Consider the following 27,774-nt stretch of genomic DNA (forward strand, 5'->3'; position numbering starts at 1 on the left):
TATAAACGTATTTTTTATGAATTTCGAATGGTTTTTTTTGGCATGTTATAAAAACGACTGGTTGTTATAAAAATGAACTGGTAATTCTAAAACCTTTGACAACTTAGTATATGATAAACTATATATTTATACCCGTTACTCGTATAGCAAAAGGGTATACTAGATTCATTGAAATGTGTGTAACAGGTAGAAGGAAGCGTTTCCGGCGATGTAAAGTATCCTAATTAGGATCAATAGTCGAGTCGATGAGCCATGTCCGTCCGTATGAACGTCAATATCTCTGGTACTATAACATAAATTAAGCATGCGGATTCCAGAGACATAGACACAGCGCAAGTTTGTTTATTCATGTTGCCACGCCCACCCTAACGGCCTCACTGCGGTCAGCAATGACCCTAGAGCTGTTGAAGACCCTTAAGGATGGCAAAGCCCATGACCCTGACGGCATACCCAAAAGAGCACTTTGGGTCGCTCCCTCTCTACAGCCAAACATTTTCCACTAAGTGTCCTAATGAAGGCGTCTTCCCAAACAGGTTAAAGGTGCGGAGGTACTTCTTTGAACGTGACCTGCTCTGCGAGTCGTCCGAAGGAGTGTTTATGCTGTTCGGTTCTTGGGTCGCTACTGTGGAACGCCATGTACGACGGCACTATTGGGAATTTGACCTGTTTTGTTGGCATAAATTAATATCTCGAGAACTATTTAAGATACGATTTTTTTTGGGTAGTCTTATACACACCATTACAATTATGAGATTTAAATGTAAAAAATTCCAGGACAAAAATTGTTAAAAAAAAATAAATTCAGTTGAAAAGCGCATAAATGCTAGACTCTGAAAAATCATAATATTTATCATAAGTGACTTTAGTGACTAAAATAAATTTTAAGGGAATATAAAGCACAATAAATAAAAATAAATAATAATTACAATTATGGGAAGAGAATTATGAGAAAGTGGGCGTGTCGCCGCCCCCGAACACACCACAAAATACCACCACAATTCAACCTGACTTAAAAATAACTATTTTTTTTACTAATATTTTAATTTGGGATCTAAAACTTTGTTGCTCATCAGTGTCTTACATCTGCGCGGCATTGAGTTCACCAAGTCCTGGCAACGCTTGCGGGGAATCTGCGCCCATGCATCCTGCACAACTTGCCAAAGCTGAGCTTTAGAAATTGGGGAGTTCTTCGACACATAATGTTTAATGTCGCCTCACAGGTTTTCGATCGGTTTTACCCAGTGAACCAATTTATTTTTATTTTTGTTTTTATTTATCCTGTCAAATATACTAATCAACTTAAGTAAACTCACTTTTTACAAAATATTGATCATTTCGGGACTTTTCGTTGGACAAAGCCTATTCTAACGAACAGTCGAAAGTCGAGTTCCCCGACTATCTGATACCCGTTACTCAGCATGTGGAAGTGCGAAGGAGAAATTTGAAAACTTTAATTAAAATTAGATTGGTTAAATTTTGCCGCGCAGCGTTGGTAATTACTTTTTATGTTTACTTTGCAGTAAAATTTACATAAATATATCTATATCCACTAGGGAAGGGAGAAGGAGAGTCTTAAACACTGACAGTTTTTGGCGGTTTGTAGGCGTTAGAGTTGGCGTGGTAGAAAGTTTTTTGGCAAATCGATAGAAATTTACAAGACTAATACAAAAATTATCAAAACATTTTTCAAAACTGTGGGCGTAGCAGCTTTGGGCGGTTTGTGGGCGTACGAGTGGGCGTGGCAAAAAGTTGTTTGGCAAATCGATAGAAATTTACAAGACTAATACAAAAATTAAAAAAAAATCAAAACATTTTTCAAAAGTGTGGGCGTGGCAGTTTTGGGCGGTTTGTGGGCGTTAGAGTGGGCGTGGCAAAAAGTTTTTTGGCAAATCGATAGAAATTTACAAGACTAATACAAAAATGAAAAAATATCAAAACATTTTTCAAAAGTGTGGGCGTGGCAGTGAATCGACAAACTTGCGCTGCGTCTATGTCTCTGGAGTCTGTATGCTTAGTTTCAACTTTCTAGCTTTTGTAGTTCCTGAGATCTCAGCGTTCATACGGACGGACAGACAGACGGACGGACGGACAGACGGACATTGTCATATCGACTCGGCTATTGATCCTAATCAAGTATATATATGTATGTATATACATTATATGGTCGGAAACGATTCTTTCTGCCTGTTACATACTTTTCAACGAATCTAGTATCCCCATTTACTCTACGAGTAACGGGTATAAAAAGTAGCTCACGAAAAGGGACTTGTAAAAATACCCTTATATATGCACTGCTATTTCAATGAACACAGCCCTATACTCAACCCTTGCAACAATACGTTTCTGGAGTCTTGGAAGGTCGGCTGCTTACTTTCTCTGCCCCTTGCTTCCTTCTACCCAAATGTTATGTGTACTTTGCTTAAATTTCCAAGTAAGTTAAAGCTAAGATTGCCTTCCATCCATGCCGGGTATTATTCAGCTTTCTATTGCATATTTTTCATTTATGCACCAAATTGACATAAGTATCTTTGTAAGTAACACATTGCTAATTGAGAGGTTGCTACCTAAAAATTTATTTTCGCGAAAAGTCGCAAATTAAAACTATAAATAGGAAATAAATCACTCTACAACATGGACTAACACACGTACACAACAAATTTCAACAATTGTTTAAAACTCTATTCAAAGTTGACATTTAATTTTCAAAGTTGGACGAGGACATCACTTGCTTAATACACAAATTGTTAGGTTTACACGCACACCTCATAAATGAGTATTCATTTTAAATTTAATGGGTTTAGGACTTGTGGTTGAGGAGATATGAATTTTAGTAAGCACTAAAAAAGAAGCTCACCGATGGCACGTGCTATATGTTTGTAACAGCTGATTTTACAGCTGTTATTTTTTAACATAGGACTGTTAATTTTACATTTGCGTTACACAAATAAATCTTTGATCGATTCTTAATTGCAATATTCTTAAAAACACATTTATACCAACAAAACAGTTCAAATTACCCATAGCGGACGAGGTGCTCGTGGCTTTTAAGACGACGTGGCCTTGCTGGTCAACAATTGGGCTTAAACTCCAGGAAGATTAAGAAAACGGTCAAACTTGAAATCGGTAGAACTTCGGTGGTCTCCTCTCTGGCAATATATTACTTGGGTGTCAACGACATTCCGCGAGAAACAAAGCAACGGAATTTAACAGATCGCTGTCGGTCCATTTTTCAAAAATAAGTAAAATAAGTCGCTCACGAAAAGGGACATGGAAATTTACCTTTATATTTCTTAGTTTCGATGTATATGTATATTCAAATTAACATATTCAAATAAACGAATTAAAAAACCAGAGAGAATTCTATCAGATACCCTTCACTAAGGAAGTGGAATATCGGTTTAGATTTGAAAAAAATAATAAAATTAAAAAATTTTTACGTGGAAGGAGGTATTTTGGCAAATTTACAAGACTAAGAACAAAATATCAAAACATTTTTCAAGTGTGTGGGCGTGGCAACATCGGTTAACAAACTTGCGTCTATGTCTCTGGAATCTGCATGCCTAATCTCAACTCCTAGCTTTTTTAGTTCCTGAGATCTCAACGTTCATACGGACGGACATGGCCAGTTCCACTCGGCTACTGATCCTGATCAAAAATAAATATATTTTATACTGTCGAAAACGCTTCCATCTGCCTATTAAATACTTTTTAACGATTCGCTACGAATGCCTTTTACTATACGAGTAACGGGTATAAAAACACACCCGACCCCACTATATAATAGAATAAAGACTATTTTTTTTAATAAAATTTATTGGGAAACTAAATAAATGTAGGGCTAGTTTATTTACAATTATACATTACGTGGAGTTACTTATCTCTTTAAATTTACTGAAATTTCTAAAAGTGAAACAAAAAAAGTTTAACAGTATAAAGTAACAAAAATTCTTATTGCGAACCCCGTTGTTTTTTTTCTCTTTTTAATCCTGTTAATATAGAATCACCAAACCCTGCTGTGATCTGATTAAAACGTACTTAGTGTACACAACAGGAGATTAAATTTAAGTTATAAATATTTTCTTAAAGTATTTTATTTCGCTACACGCCTTTACATGTTCTTCATTTTGTTTGGGAAATGTTATCACACAGCGTAAAAGAAACGTTAAATTTATTCAAGCAAGACGTAAGGCAAAACGATTAAGGGCTCATTGTTGTACGATTTTAACTGAAGAACCTGATGCCATTCTTTGAATTCTTGAATCCTAGTTATGTTTTTATCAGAGATACTGGTAGAGGCTAAGTCTGAAGATGTTCGAACCCCTGTACAGTACTCAACGCCAATTGATTGCAGCTCTATCGTTGATTCTAAGGATTTCATGGGTTTCTCACGGATGTTACTGAGCTCATTGGATAAATTTACATCTAAGTTGTTATTGTTACAATATCTAGTAATAGTATCAGAATTCTCATTTTTAAGTGATTCGAGCGCTGTAATATGCGGAGATGGTTTCATATTGTCATAGGGTGCATTTTTCTGGTTCGTCAGTATACCATCGGCAAATATTGAATTAAAAGATTCCAGCATTTTGTTGTTTTGAAAATCATTGCAATTATCAATCGTGTCATTTATTACTTGGATTCCATCTTGAAAATCACTATCACTATCGCCTAATGAAGTTAACAGTGAATCTTCATCGTCTTGGAATTTGACCTCAATCCCGGGTTCAAAATTATGGTTATTGTAAGTTAAACATTTTTTTACATTAGCTTTCTTCACGAAAGAAGTATTTTCAACTTCGCTATCATCATCATAACTTGAGCTGCTGCTACTGCTATAATTTAATATTCTTTCTTTTATGCCTGAAGCATTGTCCCTGGACAATTCGTGAGGGAAAAATAGTTTGTTGTGTAGCTTAACATTTGAAGAGATATATGGTGTCTTTGCTTTCGAATGAAACAAATGTTTTAATTCTAGATCAATCATTTTACTTTGACTTTTGCCAGGTTTTCGGACTGTACGCCGATAGGCAAAATGAGCGCCTGTCCTGTTCGTTTTAGACAAATCCATTTTTTTCTTTGTTACTGGAATTTCTGTTATACTTTGTGATATATTTGTATCTTCCAGACACAAGTCTAAAATCGATTTTTTTAAATTTGCTGTATCTGCTGTAGAAGGAGGAGAAAATGCAGTGATAGAGTTTGCTGGAGAATTAATTTTACTTGGAGTTTTTTTTATTGTCAATACAATGTGATTGCTGCAACTTTCCCCATCACCTACGGGACGTTGAACAATTGCATATTCTTCATTATTACTGTTCTCGTACTCATTTTTATAATCATTTTCCGTTCCATTTTCGCTGTCACTGCTGTTAAAATCACTAGGCAGATTTGAACAAGTTCCGTTGGAAGTAGTCCTCATTCGCTTCTGTTTCTTCTTTTTTGTGCCATCCTCCAAATATATTATTTTTTTTCTCCGCTTCATATCTGATTTTTTGCTGTTTAATTCAGTGCTTTTATTTTGAAGATTTTTATTTAAACAGTTTTGATCTTCCTTTCTACCGGAGTAGCCACTACTGCTAGAACTGCTATAGGGACTGTTACCTTGGCAACCGTGATTACTGCTTTTATCGCTGATGCCGTCATCACGCACTTTATCATCGGCCAGCTTCAGTAAATTACAACTGATAGCATCAATGTAGAACGAATGCGACGGCGGTAATTTTTCGACGTTGGTATTGACATGCATTGGCACGTGGTTTTCATTATGGCTGTACATAACAGAAGTTGAACCATCAATAGTAACTTTTAGCGGGTTGCAGTTCTTGAAGGAAGATTTTATATTTTCAGGGCTTTCGAAATTGTTTGAAATTATATTATTCGCAGTTGACGAGGTAACACATTTTCTGAACCTTCGTCTAGCGCGACGACACGTTGGTAAACACTTAGCAACACCAAGAAACGGTGAAATTAAAGATTTCAAATTTTTCGCCCTATAAGGTTTAATACTTTTTAATGAACTTAGATCTTTTCTTATTCGATCTAATGTAAGAAGTCCATATTTAGGAACAACATCAGCTCCATTAGTCACTGTGTACGATTCCATGGTATCCATAAATTTGTGCTTAGACTGAAAACTTGTAAATGATTCCACACTATTCCAATTACCATTTATGTTTGGTATATAATAATTATGCAACGCATTAATGTGAAAGCTGGTCACTTTGTTGGTTTGTATATAAAACCTTTGCCTCGCAACGCAATCAGGATCTTCGTGAACCGTAAAAACAGGAAGCATTGCATTTTGTGTTTCAATTGTTTCTCTTTCTTGATTAGAATTGTCTAGTTGAGCATCGGCGCTAAAATTAATGATATTTAACGAAACATTTTGTGGAGATACCTCAAGAGATATGTTTTTATTATCTGATTTATTATTTTTCGACTCTTCAGCTCTAGCAAGAGGCTTTTGAATTTCATCCCTAATAAAATATAAAGGATCGTCGTTATCATCAAAATCTAGATCAAATATGGACTTTACTAATTTCGGCTGAGTGTCACTTACTTCACCATTAACAGAACGCTGTGATATCGGAAAATTATCTTGATTGTTGTGGCAAGAAATTTTGTCTTTAGAATTTAAACTTTTTTTTGCATTACACGACATAATATCTGAAGTGGAATTATTGCATTCTCCTGATGTAGCTTGAACTTCTTCGATAACTATGCAAGTACAGGGTATTATTTGATCTTGATAGACTTTCTCAGTTTCGATTTCACTGAGGGGGCTGCTCAAGCTGTGAATTAAATGCATTAGTTGAGTGGTGATATTATTAACATTGTTGGGAATCAAGTTTTCCCTTTTCTTTGCTAACGGTAAGCTCTGAATAGAATTGCTATTGCTATCCAACGAAGTACATTCCTTTATCTCTTGTGATTTATTACTATCGTGTGATGGATCTGAAGTGACCGTATCACTATCCGTATTTGCCAGATCTGTAAGAAGAGAAATTATTAGTTTAAAACAAGTTTAGTTTAGTCTGAAGTGAACATTTTCAAACTTATATACTGCGAAAAAAAAAATAGCACCACTGGCCCAGTAAAACTTTGAATAAGTCTCCAACCTACAATTTAGGGTTTAAAAGGAGCTGAAATACCTTTTTAGAAAGGTTAAACAATTCACTTTTTAGAAAATAAAAAAAAAATCACAATTGTTCTATGAATTCTTAACTTATTTAAGGAACTTTATGAAAAGTGACAAAATAAGGCAAAAAAAATAATAGCACCACTTCATAAAAAATGCTTTAAACATAAAATATAAACTTAACAGTAAGAAATTCATTAATAACAAGTGATTGTATATTAAAACTACGCCCATCCCATTAATTTAATATTTGGTAGTGTATCCTTTATTAGCAATAACAGCTGCGCAACGTTTTGGCATGGAGTCAACCAGGTCCTGGCACCGTTTTAGGGATATTTTGCTCCAGGACTGTTTAATTATACCCAAAGTTATTCGTTGTTAGTTGGCTTTGAAGCTACAACTGCTTTTCTCATATCTGACCAAGAATTTTTGATGGGATTACGGCCTGGGGACTGTACAGGCCAATCCAAAACAGGAACAGATTTATTTTGGAACGAATCCTTGGCTTTCCTGCGGGTCTACTTGGGATCACAGTCTTTTAATTGTATTCGGCAAAGGGTAGCATCATCGTCACCAAAATATCCACAAACACATGTTGATCCCAGATGGTTTTTGACCATGGTATATTATGGTATAGCCCCGACTACATAGTACGAGAAACAAGCCCATACCATTATACTGGATCCTCCGTGTTTAATTGCTTCTACTGTGTAATTTGGCTTATATTCGGTGTTCTTAGGTCGTCTTACATACGATTAAGATCCATTACCACCAAAAAAAACAACCTTGCTCTCATCTGACCATAAGAAGTTTCTCCATTTTTTGCAAGACCAATTTAAATGTTCCTTGACGAACTTAATGCGCTTGGGTATGTGTCTCCCATTTAAAAGAGGGACCTTCCTGGGACTACAGACTTTTAATCCATGTTCCCTGAGACATGTGTGAACTGTTTGCACTGTTGCGGATATGTTGAGATCCTTTTTCAGTTCGGTAGCAGCTTTAAATGGATCCTTCTTGCCCTCGGGCACTAGCCTTTTGAAGAGATGGGTGCCCAATGATTGTTTTCGCCCACGTTTTTCGGGATTCTTGTTGTAGGTAATTGCATTTCCTATCATTTTGTTTTAGAATTGAAGGATTAGACCAATATTTCTGTGTGATTTTCCTTCAGAAATTGGTTTTTTGACCATGCCACGCTTATCTGAAGAGCAATGCTTTCCTCGTCCCATTTTAATAATTTTTTATAAGGTATGTTTCAAAAAGAATGTTGGAAATAGTAATAGAAATGTCAAGTTTTATAACCATGTGCTTTTCACCAAAACAAACCGCCGACAAGTATTGAATATTTGAAAAAATCGATAGTGGTGCTATTTTTGTTTTCGCCTCATTTTAGACCTTGCCGCCCAAAAAAAATTATAAAAAATCAAGGTATGGACAATTCAAATTTTTTTTTTCATTTTTGGATAGGAAAAATATTTAGCATTAAATTAGTATTTGGTACTATCAACCTTAATTTATTTGATCGACAACAAAATACGTTATGGTGGTGCTATTATTTTTTTCGCAACTGTATAAGAAAATTTGTAAAAAAAAAAAAATTGGTCAGGCTATTTTACAAGTAAATCTAGCACACCCTTACTAGTAGAGTGAAAGCATAGAAAAAAAATAAATATCACGGGTACCTCAACCTTAATTTATTTGATCGACAACAAAATACGTTATGGTGGTGCTATTATTTTTTTCGCAACTGTATAAGAAAATTTGTAAAAAAAAAAATTGGTCAGGCTATTTTACAAGTAAATCTAGCACACCCTTACTAGTAGAGTGAAAGCATAGAAAAAAAAATAAATATCACGGGTGCTCCCTAAATAGCTTCAACCTCAAAACCCGAAGAAAACTTTTCAGCGGTGCTCCGGACAAATAGCTTAATTTAGCTTCCAAACCAGAAAGCGGCGATTGTGCAATTGTGCAACATTGTTCGCATAAAATTTTTGGGCCTAGAGTTGCTTTATTTTTTTTGCGCTGTTATTACAAACAATCTTCTGTCATAAAACAATAGCTTCAATTTAATACACTTATTTTAAGAATAATTGCCCCAAACCCCTAAAATTTCATAAAATTAAATAAATAAAGTGTTGGCCAATCGAATACTTGCGTTTTTTCATCCGGTAACCATTCAGTGAATATCGAAATAGATTGTGAAACTGCTTAAAACTGTAAAGTTGTATGCTATACAATACTATTTACGGAGCTCCTCAGAATATATATATTTTGTTTTCGTATACTTTAAATTATTCAATCGTTAATTGTTCTTACCATCTACTTTACTTGCAAATATAGCACTTCCAGAATACGTTTCCAATATATGTGGAGAATGCATTGAAGTGTCTAGAAAGATTTTGATAAAATGTTTATGTAAAAGTTTCAGTTACAAATACAAACCTGAGCACGAGGAAGTTGGTCTCGGAAATGTATTATGCGAAGTCAGATCTCGATTTGTTGACGAACTTGAAAGATTACTCGTAGATGATTGCATAGAAACACTCAATTTTCTGCTCTGAATTTCATTAAAAAGTTCCTTAGTAGTCTTAACCTTTTTAACAGTTGAGCAACCAAAAAATATTTGTTGAGACAGGCTTGATGATTCCTTTGCAATAAGCGAGTCTACTCCTTTTGACCCTTTTTTCCTACCACGTCGTTTCGGGATCTGGGAAGGCGAATTGCTTTCCAAATACTCATGTCTAGTGTTCGACTCATATCCGATACTGACCGTAGGGATAGGCATCTGATTCTCGGTTGCATTAGTTAACTGAGCATCAACTAAATTTTCAGCTTTCTTTACTTCGCATTCAGTTAAAGGCGATAAACGACTACATGATGCGTTTGAATCGTAAGCGGAATATTCATCTATTTTATGTTTCTCTGACTCGTTGACTCCGGTCACAAAGATTGTGTTTTTATGGTTTGAAAGATCCAAATTATTAACTGACTTAAACCTGCCGGTGAAGGTCAATTCGTTTGAGTTTAGTCGAGATTTATTCTGTGAATAACTCGATGTAGCATCTCCAGATAAAATTGAGCTCATAGAGCTGTTTGAAAGGGAAAATATTTCTAAAAATAAAATGACATTTCAATATTAATAATGGAAATTTGTTTAAATCAGTGATTACTTTAAAAGTTACTCAGATTATAGTAATTGGGTTACGATTTGTATTGATGTATTAAAGAATTTAAGAAATTTGTTGCTTTAAGTCTGCGACTGAACCAAACCATGAACCGAAGCTATTAAAGATCTACACCATAATGTTTGTGACCAAACAAAGTGGTGTCGTTGATAAAATTGAAGTCTAATAATAAATTTTAAGAATTCTTCCGAAATTAATTTGAGCTGGAATACATTTTGAAACAAATTCAAATTAAAAGGAACATTTGTGTTATTAATCAATATTAATATTTTACATTAATTGCTACTTTTATAAAATGAATAAAAACTATACATTTGTTATATATTTTATAAATATATATTTATAAGATGCTTTCGTGCTAAATAATCGTTTTTTATTTTTAGTGCAGATATTAAGGTTTTGATATCGAACTATTAACTAATAAAATTATTCGGGACACTTAAATAAATTTTTGAGACACACACAAAAAAATTTATATTTTAAGACGTCAGCTTTTCTATACACACTCCTGCCCAGAATTATTATACGACACCCCGAAAATATTAGTTTCGACCCTTGTAAGTCGATGGGGAAACCTAGTACAAAAAAAAAACAAGTATGCTGAATGAAAGCTTTATCAATTCTGCGTAAAATGAGATCTCTGATCTCTGATTGCATCTTTCGTTTTCAATCAGGACTAAAAAAAACACAAAAGCCCGATTTTCGGCATGCCTGCAACTGTATCAAAATTATACGACACATTTAGATTATTACGAAAACACGTATTCCGTGGTCATTTATGAAGCGCAGGGTCTCTTTGCATCGGTGTATCGATGCATAATCTTGCATAAAAACATGATTTGTTTCCCCATTTATTCTTCCCTTTTCCTCTTCGGACGAAGAGTCCTAACGAACTTCCACGCCGCATTTTATAACAAATTAATTAAATTAAGTGAAATATAAAAAAAATTATTTAAAATCAAATCTTCCTGTCTAGCCGCAACAATCGAAATGTGTCGTACTTTTTGTGCTTTTTTTTACTCCTGATTTAAAACGGAAAGATGCAATCAGAGATAAGAAGATCTCATTTTACGCAGAATTGATAAAGCTTTCATTCAGCATACTTGGTTTTTTTTTGTACTAGGTTTCCCCATCGACTTACAAGGGTCGAAACTAATATTTTCGGGGTTTCGTATAATTCTGGGCAGGAGTGTACTAGATTCGTTGAAAAGTATGTAACAAGCAGAGGGAAGCATTTCCGACTAAGGAACTACTACAAGCCACCAAACTGCAACGCCCAGACTTTTGACAAATTTTTTAATTTTTTTGAATTTTATTATTAGTCTTTTTAATTTCTATTGATTTGCAGAATAACCTTTGGCCACGCCTACTGTAACGCCCACAAACAGCCAAAAACTGTCAGTGTTGAAGTCTCTCCTTCGCACTTCCAATAGCTGAGGAACGAGTATCAGATAGTCGGGGAACTCGACAATAGCGTTCTCTCTTGTTTTTAATCAAAATAAGCTGGCATTCGACCGGTAATTTTAACATGTTTGTTTAGGTAAAATATTATTGTCTTACTAGATCACCTTTTCATTATATTTACTGCCAACCACAGTGACTCAAAAGACTGTTTTGAGTACACCTTGCAAAATATATTCTAGATTCATTAAAAACTATTTAAAAGATATAAGAAAGAGTTTCCAATCTAGTATGCACGTCGAGATCTCTGGAACTATAACTAAGTGTTGTTGATAATATATCAAACTATCATTATATCGATTTTTTTTAAATTATATATTTATATCAAGATATCGCACCTTAAGAATAAGCATTATGTTGTTTTCGCAAAATGTGTAGTCTGTGACGCACGAAGCCGAATGACAGACACACATATAACACAACGAGTCTTCCTAAAATCACTTAATTTTAAGTACTGGTAGCAATAATATATGAAATTTATATAAATACAACGTATTATTATCTGTATTAGAATAGAGAATCCATGAATTTAAATAAGAAAAATAAAGAAAAAGAAACTTTGTATTTTTATTGTGGGAAAACAAAACTTTATTATAAAAAAAAAAAATTTTAAAATATTAAATATATCGATATTTTGTTGTGATATTTTAAATATAATCATCATTTTGTTTTGATAAAAAAAGTATCATCGATGCAATATTTTTTTAATATCACGACATCCCTACTATTACATAAAAATGTATATTAACCATGCAGATTCTAGAGACTAGATTCCTACAACAGCTTACAGTGTTGTTAATACAATATATATATACATTCCCATAAAGTATATATTTTTGATCAGGATCCCTAGACGAGTCGATCTAGCTACATATATCCGTCGGTACCGCTGTGATCACGGAAACATAGTGATCACGGAAACATGTTTGCGGGCTTACAGTAGGCTATGCAAAGTTCAGAAATAAACTTGCACAGCGTAAGAGTTACTAGAATCGGTATGCTTAGTCTCAACTCTCTAGCTTCTATAGTTACCGAGATCCCAGAGTTTGTATGGTCGGAAACGCTTCTTTCTATCTTATACATAGTATTCAATTAATATGCCCTTTTACTCTACAAGTAATAGGTATAAAAACTGCTGCATACCGAAAAAGAATAGCATTATCAAAAAAACAAAACTAACAGTTCTTTTCTTTTACTTTCAATTAATTATACTCGGCTATTGATACTGCTCAATAATATACATCACTTTAGATTGAAGTCCACGTATTGACAAAGCGCACCAGAAGAGTGTGCGAAGAGGACTTCTATATATAGAACACGAAGAACAGATAATCTGCTGTGGTTATAACAAGGTATTCACCAATCGGAAGGTAACGCAATGCAAGATTGCATACCAAGGAATTAAAATAATATGGTTCAGGAGACTGAATGATAGAATATCCGTGCTTTGGGCTGGATTGAGGCAACATCACCCGCAAGTAAAAATTTAAAAATCCTTAATCATATTATTTGATCACCATATTTAAAAACAATGTTTAAAGTATATTCCCAAAACCAGAAACTTTTACTTTACTTTTAATTTTTTTGGTTTGTTTTTCTGATTGCAATAAAATGTTATTTTTAAGTCCTGAATTAATTTTTATCCTGTTATAGCGGAAAACAGCAATAACTACATTTCCTACGCCTATAATTTCTAAACTCCTGAGACTAGAAAGTTTTGCTTTATATACTTTTCACAAAATTTTATCTAAGTACAACAGATTAAATTGAAATCCGGAGAAAAATAGACATTTATATTCTAAGTTATAAAGAAAAAAAATCAGACACTTTTCGCAATTTAACCTTATTACACCCCATTAACCGCTTACAAAATGGACTAGTGGACAAGTATTTTGATAAGCGTTGCGGATAACTAAATGCAACTGCGTTGCAAACCGTATACCCTCTGCAAGTGTATAATGATAGACAATCGAACACAAATACAAATGAGTCATACCTGCATCTGCTGTCAGAGCTGCTTGCTGGAACCCGTCGCTGACCTTTGCACCAAATCTTGTATTTGTTGCGACCTGTCCTTCTCTATCCTTACTTTTTTTTTCCTTTTTTAATTTTCGTTGTCGAAAGCTTGGTGTAGATGGCATTAGAATTGGCGCAGGAACCATTGAGTTAGATTTTTCTTGATTTAACGAACTGTGATTATCAGTTTCATCGGAATCAGAAGCAATGTCAATAACAACCGGAGCTTCGTTTATCTTTACGGTGCTGTCATTGGTCAAGTTAAACACGGAATTTATTGAATGATCTAAGACGATCGGCAGAGGAGATGCCACGTGGCTACTTCGGATAGGATGTAAATTTCTCTTTTCCTTGTGTGTATGCAATGTCGTTACAGCCATGTTTTCCTGGCAATCGCTATTATTTGTAGCATTTACAAGATTGGAGAAGTTCGGATGAAGCCGGGTATATATACCCAATGGCGGAGGATCCGCAGAATCAATATTTGAATGCATATCGGAAATTATTTCCTGCGAAGGAGCAATGGGTTCGCCAATGAAGCTGTTGATAGGGGAGTTAGCCAAATCTAATGCTGGTTGTGTGAAAGAAGTTTGACTGAGATGTGCCAAATGATCAGTGGCGTTTTGCTGAATTCCCACCATTTCCCGCCACTTTTTCAACAAGGATTTTGCACGTCGAGCCAAGTGCTCATTCTTGGTCCTTCTTCTAAGCTGATTAATGTACTTAGCCAATCTGGTGGCCTCCAGCTGCTCCTTGGTGATAGTTGTGCCCTCCAATGCACATATAACAGAGAGCACTGTATCCATATTGACGACCTGAAAAAATATTTTTGTCAACTGATTTGTTAAAAAGGTAATAAGCTTTCCTTACATCGTAGTTTTGATCAAGTGCCTGGGATAGGTGAGTAGTAAGTTCCTGTAGTTGAATCTGGTTCATTTATATCTTTCGGTATACAAATATTGCCCTGATCGAGATTCAAGGGACAGCGAAAAGTTAATACTGTCCAAAATGGAAAAATCAAGAAAGTACTGAGGTATAAAAACAAAATTTATAGTGTATAAACTTCACGTTCTTAAAAAAAAATAATTTATAGAATTGGTATAAAGTAAAGTTTGACGACCCAGAAGGTTAAAAAATGTAATGTACGAACGAGTGCTGTCTATGAAACACACACCAATACAAGACGTATCTTGCTCAATCGTTATGCTTACAAATAAAAGGTGCACACTTCGAATGTTTAGTCTGTGCTTCCCCAGCCCACTTCCTTCAATAAGAAAAGTTGTATCTTTGTCACAAACTAAAGTAAATTAAAAATTTTTTTTCGACTTCCTGACTTTATTACAATTCGCCATTTTTATCAATGACAGCTGTACTTCAAGGGTGGCAGAAAATCGATAAGTAATAAGTACTTATCGATATATTTTCACGTGAATTTTTTTTAACAGAAAGGCCTGCTCAGACTAGCATCATCAGAATTCAGAAATGTGTAACACATTAGTATACAAATTTGAAAGACTTTTAGGAAATATAATTGATTTCATGAAGTTAATTTTTTGATAAAAATTCGTAAAAATTACCACATGTATAAATATACGAAATTTATGTAGATACGAACAATGTAAGATATGACTAAATCTAAATATGAATAAACTTTGAATCTACGATGACCTGAAGTGGTTTTCGGTTGCGTTTTGGGTATTTTCTTGTTGCACAAGTTCAAGATATATTAAAGGGGCCCCTAAAAAGATATGTTATGTGTGCTTCGCTTTAAACTTTATGTACTTTTTAAGAATATTATTATATTCATTTTATTATTTACTTATATATTTTGTTCGGGCTGACAATGACGAACAGAATTTTCCCTTAACAACGAGTTAGATAGATGTGAATCGCTCTTAAGTTCTTGGATGTGAAAAAACAACTGCATTTGGTGCCGTATAACAGTGTGAACTAGATTTACTGAAGTTTTTCGAGAACAAACGACTTACAGTTGTCAATTCCTGAATTTTGAGTTTAGCGATTACCTACCCTACCTAGTTTTACCACGACGAAACACCGGTCGTATACGAATGTATGGCCGTGTTATTTTATTCCAATGATTTTTGAAATATTTAGTTGAACGGAATATATATATAATTTAATAAAATAACAAAACATAATTACGTGTGCTTTATTATTTTTGTTATTCTCAATCTAGGGCTTAACAGAGAATTATTTGGCTTCTTTGTCTAAAAACGCGTTAGCGCCATCTCCAATGAAGAGAAGCATTTTAATTAACCACCAGATTACAAAATTGGCTCGGAACAACATTAGGCCGTGTCCATGTATATAGTGGTATTATAGTGTTTTCCTAGTGTAGATGGATACGCGCTGCTATGAATTATTAGTGTTGCAAAAATACTTGTGCGACCCGTTCATACTGGTAGCTGAAATATTTAGAAAAAAACACTTCTCTTACTTAAAATGCGACTAAGCTGTGGTAAAACAAATTGTCTATTGGTTGACATTTGTAAACGAAATAATGTTTTAATAATCATTCTAAACATCTTTTATTGATAATGCTTTGTGGGATATCTTTGCTAATGAGCAAAGTTCAACGATATGAAAATAGCGTCAGTGTCTGATCTGTGCAGTACCTTCCTTTAGACAAGCACTAACTCATTATTTGCAAGATATACGACCAACATGGTAAAAGTCTATCACCTTGGGAGAACTCCAAGGATAACGAAAGAGAACGCTTTAATTGAGTTACTTGTCATCAGATACCCGTTACCTAACTTGTGGAAGTGCGAACAAGACATTTCATCATAATTTTGGCAACAAGAATATTAAAATGGAAAACAATTTTGTGAAAGTCTTGGCAGTTTTTTGTCAGTTTCTGTTTTTGGCATATTGATTGAAGTTTAAACGAACGATAAAATAAATAAATTAAGCTAGCGGAAAATATAATTCCATTGCAATGAAACAATGGGCTCACCCAAAATACCTGACCTTGTATGCAAACTCTAGTAACACTGCAAATATAGATATATTTATGTCAATTTTACTGCAAAGTAAACATAAAAAGTAATTACCAAGGCTGCGCGGCAAAATTTAACCAATTAAAGCATCTTTAATTTTAATTAAAGTTTTCAAATTTCTCCTTCGCACTTCCACATGCTGAGTAACGAGTATCAGATAGTCAGGGAACTCGTCTATAGTGATCTCTCTTGTAATTTTTTATATATTATATAAATGCATCTGCCAAAAAAAAAGTTTAGCTTTATTTTGATTTTTAATTAGCAGAAAAGCAGCTCTAGTGTCTTCGCCGGCATCGGATGGACTAAGAAATCCACGTTTCTTAAAAGCGGATTCAATAATGTGGTAATTTGCGTGTTTTATACGCTGCCAGTCTTTCACTAAGTTTAGTGTGGGTAAACTCTAAGACAAGTTTACCTTCACAGAAAGCGTAGCATCTTCAAAAGAGGACAGCAATTCGACTATATCTTTTTATATATCAACTTCTAGGGCATAAACCGGAAAACGAGCATTGTGACCAGATACCAAAGCCAGAGTTATAAACTTATTGATTTTTAGTATTCGCTGTATCGTTGCATTTTTCAGCGAGTTGGCATTTCCAGCAGCAAAGTCTTCCTGTGCTTCCATAGTTTTGTCATGGCTTCTCCTTTAGAATGTTACTGTTGTCTTACATTTTGTATGTATTATGTCAATATTAGGCAATATCAAGATATCCCGGACGATCAGGTTTATTGAGTGTGCTACACATCGAAGGTGCTTATACCCAAGCAATCGGCATGGTTTAACAATCATAGTTACGTCATTATCGTTTATTTCACTTACCACCTTGTTTGAAACTCCGAAATCTTCAAGCACTGCCTTTATATATATTTGACGCAGTGTGATATATAAGTTGCTGTGTCGTTAAAATGGCAGACTCTAAACTTAAGGTTTCGGGCACAAAATTGCATGTAATGGTAATACAATATATCATTTATTGACCCTTAGTAATCATTGACTACGCAGTGCAACATTTAATTTAATTTGAAATCCCAGCTTGGAAGCTATGTCGCGCAGGTTTGATCTGCTGTGAAACTTAAAACATTTCCCTTGTGAGCTCTCTCATCCTCAACATAAATGAATGGTGTGCAAAGTATGCATACATTGTATGTATGTACATATATGTAACACAATTGAGGCGATTAATATCTTACTTTTTCCCTTTTGTCCATTTTCTGCACTTGCCAACCAACACCACCAGCACCCAACCCTAGATTTAATTTAAATAAATTAAAATATTGAACTATGTAAAACAGTAAATCTTGTTTACCGCTTTGATGTGGAACCTATGTAGAGACGGAAAAACATCGATGTTATGTACCGAAGTACATTAACATCAGTGTTAGCGATGATTGAAAAACATTAGCTGTCCGAAGCGAACCAACCTTTAATAATATTATATATAAAATATATATATATGAAAAAAGTCTCGGGAATCAAAGCAAGTGATATTTTTTAACTTTTGGCTTATTTACAAAGGTCCTCGAACACTATTCCTGTGAGAAAATGATAGAAATTAGTTGATTTCATGTAAAGGAGCTGTGCGTCCTTTAATAAAAACCAAGGATATAAAACAAAATATTAAAATAAACCGTAAATAAATTTTGTATCCTTAAAGGTTTTTTTTTGACTGTGACGATTTTTGAAAGATACACTATTATTATTTTGACCCAGTAATTTTTTGTACCATTTCACATTTTTTTTTTCTGAAAAATCCCTAAATTAACCTATGGTTTTTGGTATTTATATTTTCTTACATTAATTGAGCTTTGTGGATAATTTAAAACGAAAATTTGAAAACGTTGCAAAAGCCTTTTGCTTGTTTGAAAACGTCTGTGGGCACTACTAGTGCCACATTGTATATATACAATGTACATATGTACATATGTATGTACATATGTATATCTTGCAACTTATTTTGGGCCCTTTGGATGGACTGGAGCATATCCACATTAACCAATCATCATTTTAGTCCAGCTGCCCCTAACCTAACACATCACCCGGTTTAATGTTTAAAAAGTGTGGGCGTGACAGTTTTGTGTGGGCGTTAGAGTGGGTGTGGCAACAAACTTGCGCTGTGTCTATGTCTCTGGAATCTGCATGCTTAATCTACACTTCCTAGATTTTATAGTTCCTGAGATCTCGACGTTTGTCGATTCATGTTGCCACGCCCACTCTAACGCCCACCAACTGCCCAAAACTGCCACGCCGACACTTTTGAAACATGTTTTGATATTTTTTAATTTTATTATTAGCCTTGTGTATTTCTATCGATATGCAAAAAAACTTGTTGCCCGCCCTCGGGAATCTCAACTTCCTCGCTTGTATAGTTAGACATAGCCAGATTGCCCCGGGTTAATGATCCTAACCAAGAAGATATTTGAATACTTCAGTGTTTCGTAATCAATTACCAAATTCGGAGGGGCTTGTGATCGGTGAAAATATAAAAATAAATTTTATTTTTCAATACACTTCTAAAGACATATTGATGCGTTGCTGAAATAATATTTTTAATGAAACTATTATCCATGGCAAAAAAAGAAATCATTCTTTGAAATTTCAAAAAGATATTTTTCGTGTTCTTGTTTAATTGGTTCCAAGCCATTATGCTAGTATTCTATTTCTCTCTGTTAATATACAATTGGTTGGAAATAATTTTTGAGTTTAATTTAAATTATGCGCATTTTGATTCAATTGTATTGTATATGTTAAAAATTAATTAGGTTAGAGTGAAAAATAATCTTACGTAATGTACATTTAGACATATTTTTCATATACAATCCATCTGAATTATATTTCTAAAATTTGATTTTAAGTAGATTACCAGCATATTATAATACCAGGATTATGAAAAAGCGGCTTACGGCCGGAATAGGAATACTATTATGTTATTATAACAACATCGTAATGTGTTTACTAAGTATGCACAAAAGCCAATCTATATAATAAAATTGAAAGTATTTATGAAAATCTACAACTAATTAAATATATGTAATATGTATACTTATGGTGCTTTGTGTGTTCTTTTAAACTAGGTTTGGGTATTTGGACGCTTACAAATTTGACATGTACATATTTGTATATTTTACAAATATTAATCGATACTAACTACCTATGTATTAGTTTTCGCCTAATCAGGGGTATGTTATGGCTACAGCATTGGTGCGTAAATGGCACAAAAATTGCAAGGTTCTCAAGACCGATTGCCCTGTGAACTATCGTTTCACAAATTATCTATATATGTATATTTATGTACGTGTAATGGCACTTGAACTGAAACTTAAATTATTACTTTAAACAATGACTATCCTATTCCTTTTGTATTTACAAACTGATTTTATTTGTATTTTTCCATTTAATTTCGAAGAATTGGCACCGTTTGCCAGAATTGTCACTATCCCGGTTGTGGTTTCCGGTAACCACCAGTCTAGTCGTCCAGCTCGCGTTGAGATGCAAGTTCCACATCATCGGATGAAAAGCCAGAGGGCGATAAGCTTTCTGGAGGATAGAAGAACTGCTGGGGGGGCGTGTGTCCACAGTCATGGCCATGAGCGTTGGAAACTGCTGCAGATGCTACATCCTGCAAGTGGTAAACAGCTGCAGCGGTTGCAACCGCGACCTGAGCATTAGATCCCCCGGATCCCTTTGGACAGGCATCGGCGCAGAGACTTCCGGAGCTACCACTGACACCGCCTGTGCGGCACCATAGCTGTCTCATCTCAGCCCTCCGATTTCGCATCAGGACTTTATATTCGGAAATGCGCATCTTTTTACCGTCCACGATGCATGTGCGCTTGGGCCGAGGTCTATAGCGGTAGTCGGGATGCTGCTCCATGTGAAGTTTCGAGAGCCTTGACTGTTCTTCGTAATAAGGCTGCTTGTCGGCATTGGACATAGCTTTCCAGCGAGCACCAAGAATTTTGGATATATTTGAGTTATGCATGTCCGGGCAAGCCTTTAGTATCTTTCTTCGCTCATCTTTTGCCCACACCATGAACGCATTCATTGGCCTCTTTATGTGTGGCTTGCTGTGCACGTGGCCGTGATTGTCTCCGTGCCCATGTCCATGACCATGACCATTTCTTAGTGGCTGCGATGATGGCGATGAAGGTATAGGGCCTAGTTGACTTGAGTTTAAACTTTCTGGGTCCAACGCAGCTGATCGTTCTGAATTCGTTCCACAACTATTTACTGAGTCACGACTCATTCGCGTGGCGCGTGATCCTCCAGAACATACGACAGCTGAGTTCCACACTCTCCCCTAGAACAAATTAAAGAAACTCTCGTTAATAACATAGAATGTAGCGTTAATAGATAGTATAGTTGGCAGTCGACATCCCGCAATTCAGATAATACAAGTGCAAGCGAGATTCAGATATGCTAAATATATATGGCAAGAAATAGGTTTAGATTTAGTTTAGTAAGCTAAACGGCCAGAACAAATTTCAGATTTAGTTTAGTAAGCATCAAAACCTTGACAAAAGCGAGCTTTTTAATAAAATAAAAAAAAAAACGATTTAAAAAAAAATCTAAAAAATAATGGTACTTACGTGACTTTTTAGAAGGGGCGACTCTATCTCGACATAATGTGGTTGCCCCTGATGCCAACTGAGGGGAGGACTGGACACAACGGGAGTAAGGCTGTCGCTTTGATCCCTTTGAGAAGAGCTGTGCGGCGACGATCCTGGTGATCCCTTTGGCTTGCTGAGATTAAGTGGAGCATCCATTTCCGAGTCTTGGGCTTCAGAGAGGCTCGCAAGGCTGTGATTGTCTGTCGGTGATGGTGAAAAGTTTTTGGAACAATCAGCTGTTCGACCATGTGGCGATTCCGGAGGTGTGTTATGGCTGTAGGAGAGGATTGCGTAAGGGTGGTTCTCGTATGTTGGGGACTCCGGCCTTGACAAGCAGATCCCCCCATTACCGCCCCGTCTTATTTCTCCGATTTCCATTTGGGGAATAGATTCTTTGTTCGATAGCTCATTACCACTGGTGGATAAACCAACTATATTGGTGTTGTTCGAAAAACGGTTTCTGTTTTTGCTATTGTTGGCAGCTGCTACTGCTGCAGCCGCCAGAGCTGCTTGAATGTGCGCAGCTGCCACAGCCGCAGTGGACCACATAGGAGCTAGTGCCATTTTGTGGGTGCTGGATGGCTCACTTTGTGGGTGACTGTGCGGGTGGGTTGGAGCAGACTGGGGACTCGCATGGCCGGGAATTAGCTGCAGGAGCTGATGAGCAGGAATTGGGGGCTGTAGGAAGGCCGGAAGGAATGGCATCAAGTTTCCGGAAGTTACGGAACCTGCCTGTTGTTGGTGTTGGGGATTCGATGCAGCAAAGCAACCTGCCCCAAACTGGCTGCTCAGTTGATTGTGCAATTCCTGAAGGCAGCTTTCGTGCTGCAGTCTCTGCACGTTCTGAAGGTGTTGTTGCTGTTGTGCACTCGCATCAATGTCGGTCATGCTATCGTAATGGGTCTGAAAAAGACAAAAATTAAAGGTAAATATATTCAACAATGTTTGGAAATAGCATTTGATCTTTAAATGACGATTGTCGGACATAAAACCAAAATTGAATCGGCTTATTATACCCTTGACGAGGGTACTTTGCATAAAAATGAATGAGACAATTACCAATCCATAAAGTATATACATTCTTAGGCTTGTTACTCGAAAATTAAAATGGTATACTAGATTCGTTGAAAAGTACGTAACAGGTAAAAAAAAGCGTTTTCGACTCTAAAAAGTATTTATATTATTGATCAGGACCAATAGATATGTAGCCATGTCAGTCAATAAGCATGCAGTGTAATGACTCTAACGCCTACAAACCGACCAAAACTATCACGCCCACAACTTAAACAAGACAGAATGCTATAGTCGGGTTTCCCGACTATTATATGAAGGAAATCGATTCAAGTGTTCTTGATCTCTTTATATGGCTCACATATGCGTTTCCAATATATGTATGTCAAGACCCCGTTGTCGACAATTAGGATACTCATTCGACACCTCGACCTGCATTGGAAAAAATAATGCAATTCTTAAATTTAGACGAAAAATATGTATTTGCAAGGATTCGCCTTGTGGGCGTTAGAGTAGGCGTGGCATTAGGCCCACTCTAACGCCCACAAACCGCCCAAAACTGCCACACTTTTAAGAAATGTTTTGATATTTTTCCTTTTATTATTAGTCTTGTGAATTTCTATCGCTTTGCAAAAAAATTTTAGGCCACGCCCACTCTAACGCCCACAAACCGCACAAAATTGCCACGCCCATACTTTTGAAAAATGTTTTGAAATTGTTTTCACATTTTTGTTCGTCTTGTAACTCTATATACCAAAAATCTATTTGCCACGCCCACAAACCGCCGAAAACGGTCAGTGTTGAAATTTCTCTTCGCACTTTTACTAGCTAAGTATCAGATAGTCGGGGAACTCGACTATAGCGTTCTCTCCTGTTTTAAACTGTGGGCGTGTTTTTGGCGGTTTGTAGGCGTTAGAATGGGCGTGGAAAGAAACTTGCGCTGCGTCTATGTCTCTGGAATCTTTAAGCTTAATCTCATCTTTGTAGCTTGTATAGTTTCTGAGATCTCATACAGACTGTTTGACGGACGTATACAAAATATAAAAAAAAACTTTCAGTATAAGTTTTAAACTATCTGGTATAAAAAGTTTTTTAGCGCAGAACAGGAGCCAAGGCCAATAATCTGTGAGGCATTGTTACCTCCTCCCCCAATAGATATGCATATACTAGACATGATAAAACTCCAGAATAGGGACCTTGACACAAAGAATTGGCAAGAATATCTGGAAGAGCATCGTTTCAGACTCCTTTTAGAAGCTTTATAAAACCACCTTTGTGAAACGACTTGTCTTTCACATTCCCGGCTAGCTTTAATCAAAACAAAACATTTAGCTTAGGGCCCCGACTTCCGTATCTTTTATCCTTTATTGACGGGAGTAACGCGAGTACAACTATTTTATTTGACGAATTTTATGGATTTCTTATATAAAATTCTTCGTTGTATGAGGTAACCCGATGTTTATAACCTGCGCAGACTTGTGGAGTAAATGGGTATTCTAAAGTAGAAGGTAAAAGGATTGACCAGGATTACTAGCCGAGTCGAATTAGGCATGTCCGTCTGTCAGTCTATGCGTCTGTCTGTCCGTCCGTATGAACGTCGAAATATCGGGAACAATGAAAGCTAGAAAATTGAGATTAGGCGTGTAGATTCTAGAGCCCAAGGTTGTTTCAGAAAGTTGCCCCACGCATTGTAACGTACAGAAACTGCCCAAAACTGCGACGCCTACTTTTATGAAACATATTTAAATATTTTTTATTTTATTTTTTATTATTTTGTCTTTTGACAATTAAAAAAAAAAATTGTGCCACGCCCAATCTAAAATGTTTTCATTTTTTCACTGTATAATTTGTCTTTTTTAACTTGTATCAATACGGCAAAAACATTTTTGCCACTCTAACGACCACAAACCAGCCAAAGCTGCCACTCTTAAAATATCTTTTTAATTTTATTATTTTTGTTGCCAATAATTCTCGTTCGCACTCCCACAAGCTAAGTATCGAGTATCTGATAGTTGAGGAACCCGACTACAGTGTTCTTTTGTGTTTTTAAAACTATTTCAAAAAAAGTGGCTTTGAATACAAAAGTAAATAGATCTATAGAACTTGTAAACCGAATCCTTTTTAAAAATAAATTTGTGTTTTCTTAGCGTTCGTACGTGTGAATTTATCACTTAAACATGATTAGTTTGATAAATGATTTTGTATCACTCATTTATACTACTTTCAGTTTTACTTGTATTAACATATGTTTTAATGTTAGGTTTTCCTTGCTTTGCACTCTCACACTAGCCATGGGTGTTCGTAAGTATATCAGGTGGTTCACCTCGCGGATCCTCAGGAGTTGTGCCATTGCAGCAGTCAATCCTGTCGAGCAGTTGTAAAATTATAATAGGCAGGATGGCCCGAAACATCTGCGGCTGATTGGCCAGAGCAATGCGACACAATGGCAAATCGGATTGTGACGCGTATCACTATCGGTATCAGTACCCGTAAACGTCACTGCATAGCAACACTGTCCCTCCACCTTTTCTGTTCTCCGGGCAGCGTTCGGTATACATACGCTGTGAAATCGGGCACGGTATCCAAGTAACTGTTCTGCTCTGACCCTCGGTGCTTTAACTTCCGAATCCACTTGTCGTTCCTTGCGCACTTAGGGTAGCCCTCGTCGTCGCAGACGCCTTGGCATCTACTCCGGTCGAGCCATCGCGGGAAACTGACGACGCTGGAAAATCCGACTACAGCAGAATCTTCTAGACGCTTAGAACGCAGCAGCTGCGCATGGTGGGTGCAGACATTTTAACGACTACGACTACTGTTACTCGCTTTCACATATACGAAAACCACTTTTGATAAAAAATGTGGACAAATTTGATGAAAAAGTGCATTATAGGAAATCAAGACTCGCATATTTCCAATTGCGGTTTTTTTTTACACTTAGGGGCTAAAATTTTTCGACCGTTCCGCCAAAAGTATAAGCACTCTATTACATAAAAACATAAAATTTACCTAAATTTGGTATCCGACCGGTATCCGACACTTTCCTCAGTTTCAGTTTGTTTGGCGTTGCGCCCCACTGTGCACCTTTTTGCTCTCTTCGCCTTGCGTATGCTGCTCTCTGCTTTCGAACTGACACTCCCCCCATTTGGGTCACGAAAGAGCTCGCCGAGTGGTTGGTTGGGGATCGCCGTAAATGTGTGTGGGCGTGGATTCAATTGTTCTGCACATACATATTGTTGCACGAATTACGAGAATTGTCTCTTTCGCTCCCTGTATTTGAAGCCACGGTTTTCTATCTCTCTCTTACTCGGCCCCAGCCCCCCTCCCCATAGAACTGTTTCTGTCTCTGTCTAGCCCGTACGAGAGTATGCGTGTCCCTGCCGAGTGAATACATGAATGCCGAGAAACAAAAACCTTTTTGTTTCTACTCGACTCCAAAATCGATAGAAAGAAAGCCAAGAAGGGCATTGTCCAACATAATCGTACCTATGTACAGCGAAACTCCGCCCCTTAGTAGTGGTGGTTACTGCTCCGGTTGTCTCAGCCAATTGTCTCGTCAATTATTTGCTATTGTACTGCAGTACTGCGTTTCGGTTGGCGGATGAATAGCGGGAAGCCGGTATATTTATAAGAAACACATGCCTATGTGGGCTTGCCTTTGAAACACGTACATGTAAGTGATTATATATCTGCCCTTTGGCCTTTAAATTTTGACCATGTACGCATGGGCGTAGCCGGGAAGCTCTGTAAGGCCAATTTCTGCGCAAAGCATGGAGACTACAAAGTTTGGAAAATGTAAAAACACTAAAATATGTACATACATATGTACATATATGGAAGAAAATAAGAAATGATTTAATCCATTGCAGAATTGTTTTCGACTTGTGAATGAATGTCCCAGTGTCTTTGTTATATGCGCCTAAAGCCCAGTGTCTTTGTTATATGCGCCTAAAGCGCATATAGAAAAGGTATACGATATATTATATAAGGAAATAGGAATACTTGTAACATATTGAAAAGGTATTAAATTACGTTCTATCCTGACAGTTTTGTATCTATACTGCAAGAGAGAACGCAACACAACTACATCTTAGAAATTTTTAGAACTACACTTTTCGAAAACCATCTATTTCTTTGGAGAAAAAGCCTTATACGCCTATAACATCAGAACACCTGAGACTAGAAACATGTCATTTGTCCATAAAAAAGAACAATACAAAAAGAACAAAACTTTTTAAACTAAAAGATTTATTTTCGATGCTTCGTTAAAAAGATTTTTTCAAAGCCAGATTTAATAGACTTTTTAAAATTAATAAAGTTTAATGAATAAGATAAAACACTAGCAAGAGAATATATTTTGTGACGAACTAAATAAATACACTCGGACACTCAGTTTCCAAAATGGACCAAAGTGTGAAAGAAACACATGTATTTGCAAAAATTTAATTTGTTGCTTTAATAAGTCTAATAATGTCCAATGACAAATAGAAAAAATCGAGATAAAATGACAAGGTCAAGGTAATAAAAAATTAATAAATATAATAACAAAATATTTTACATGATAGTAATTTACAGTTTCAAGCTGACTGAACAGCATTGGAAGAAGTCAAAGAAGCCCCGCTTGAACTATATGAAATATTGACCTTCAACATTCCTAAATGAATACTTTTTATACCCGTTACTCGTAGAGTAAAAGGGTATACTAGATTCGTTGAAAAGTATGTAACAGGCAGAAGAAAGCGTTTCCGACCATATAAAGTATATATATTCTTGATCAGGATCAATAGCCGAGTCGATCTGGCCATGTCCGTCTGTCCGTCCGTCTGTCCGTCCGTCTGTCCGTCTGTCCGTCTGTCTGTCCGTATGAACGTCGAGATCTGAGGAACTCCTGAGACATAGACGCAGCGCAAGTTTGTCGATTCATGTTGCCACGCCCACTCTAACGCCCACAAACCGCGCAAAACTGCCACGCCCACACTTTTGAAAAAAGTTTTCATATTTTTTCATTTTTGTATTAGTCTTATAAATTTCTAAAGATTTGCCAAACAGCTTTTTGCCACGCCCACTCTAACGACCACAAACCGCCCAAAGCTGCTACGCCCACACTTTTGAAAAATGTTTTGATATTTTTTCATTTTTGTATTAGTCTTCAAAATTTCTATCGATTTGCCAAAAAACTTTTTGCCACGCCCACTCTAGCGCCCACAAACCGCCAAAAACTGTCAGTGCTGAAGACTCCTTCGCACTTTCACTAGCTGAGTAACGGATATCAGATAGTCGGGGAACTCGACTATAGCGTTCTCTCTTGTTTATGACAGACTTCACAAAGTTCCGTACTGTG

At 36.1% G+C, this 27,774-nt stretch overlaps 2 protein-coding genes across 6 annotated transcripts in view; both read right to left on the bottom strand.

Annotated features, from left to right (window-relative positions):
• Nucleotides 1-3,793: 3,793 nt before the first annotated feature.
• Nucleotides 3,794-15,168, bottom strand: LOC122622912 (mediator of RNA polymerase II transcription subunit 26). Of its 4 annotated transcripts, none has more exons than XM_043801621.1 (6): nt 15,009-15,168; nt 14,668-14,761; nt 13,778-14,612; nt 9,578-10,246; nt 9,452-9,523; nt 3,794-6,990 (listed from the first exon to the last, which is right to left on the bottom strand). In XM_043801621.1, exons 2-6 carry the CDS (start codon nt 14,731-14,733, stop codon nt 4,169-4,171), a joined length of 4,464 nt encoding a protein of 1,487 aa, XP_043657556.1. In that variant the 5' UTR covers nt 14,734-14,761; nt 15,009-15,168; the 3' UTR covers nt 3,794-4,168. The 4 variants fall into 4 exon arrangements, with proteins under 4 accessions (XP_043657556.1, XP_043657555.1, XP_043657554.1 ...); XM_043801620.1 differs by having other exon boundaries at nt 14,668-14,825; nt 15,009-15,167; XM_043801619.1 differs by having other exon boundaries at nt 14,668-14,796; nt 15,009-15,166.
• A 3,901-nt stretch (nt 15,169-19,069) lies between these two features.
• LOC122622913 (transcription factor SOX-5) overlaps nt 19,070-27,774 on the bottom strand; it is a 36,843-nt gene continuing 28,138 nt past the window's right edge. Inside the window, exons 1-3 of one of the 2 annotated variants that reach the window (XM_043801624.1) lie at nt 24,997-25,137; nt 21,405-22,328; nt 19,072-21,115 (exon numbers count right to left, since the gene is read on the bottom strand). In XM_043801624.1, the coding sequence (XP_043657559.1) occupies nt 20,282-21,115; nt 21,405-22,313 (1,743 nt within the window). In that variant the 5' untranslated portion in view covers nt 22,314-22,328; nt 24,997-25,137 and the 3' untranslated portion in view covers nt 19,072-20,281. Of the gene's footprint in view, nt 21,116-21,404; nt 22,329-24,996; nt 25,138-27,774 lie in introns of those variants that run through there. The other variant, XM_043801623.1, reaches the window with a different exon arrangement.

This window comes from Drosophila teissieri, chromosome 4 (assembly GCF_016746235.2).
Source record: "Drosophila teissieri strain GT53w chromosome 4, Prin_Dtei_1.1, whole genome shotgun sequence".
Classification (NCBI taxonomy): Eukaryota; Metazoa; Arthropoda; class Insecta; order Diptera; family Drosophilidae; genus Drosophila; species Drosophila teissieri.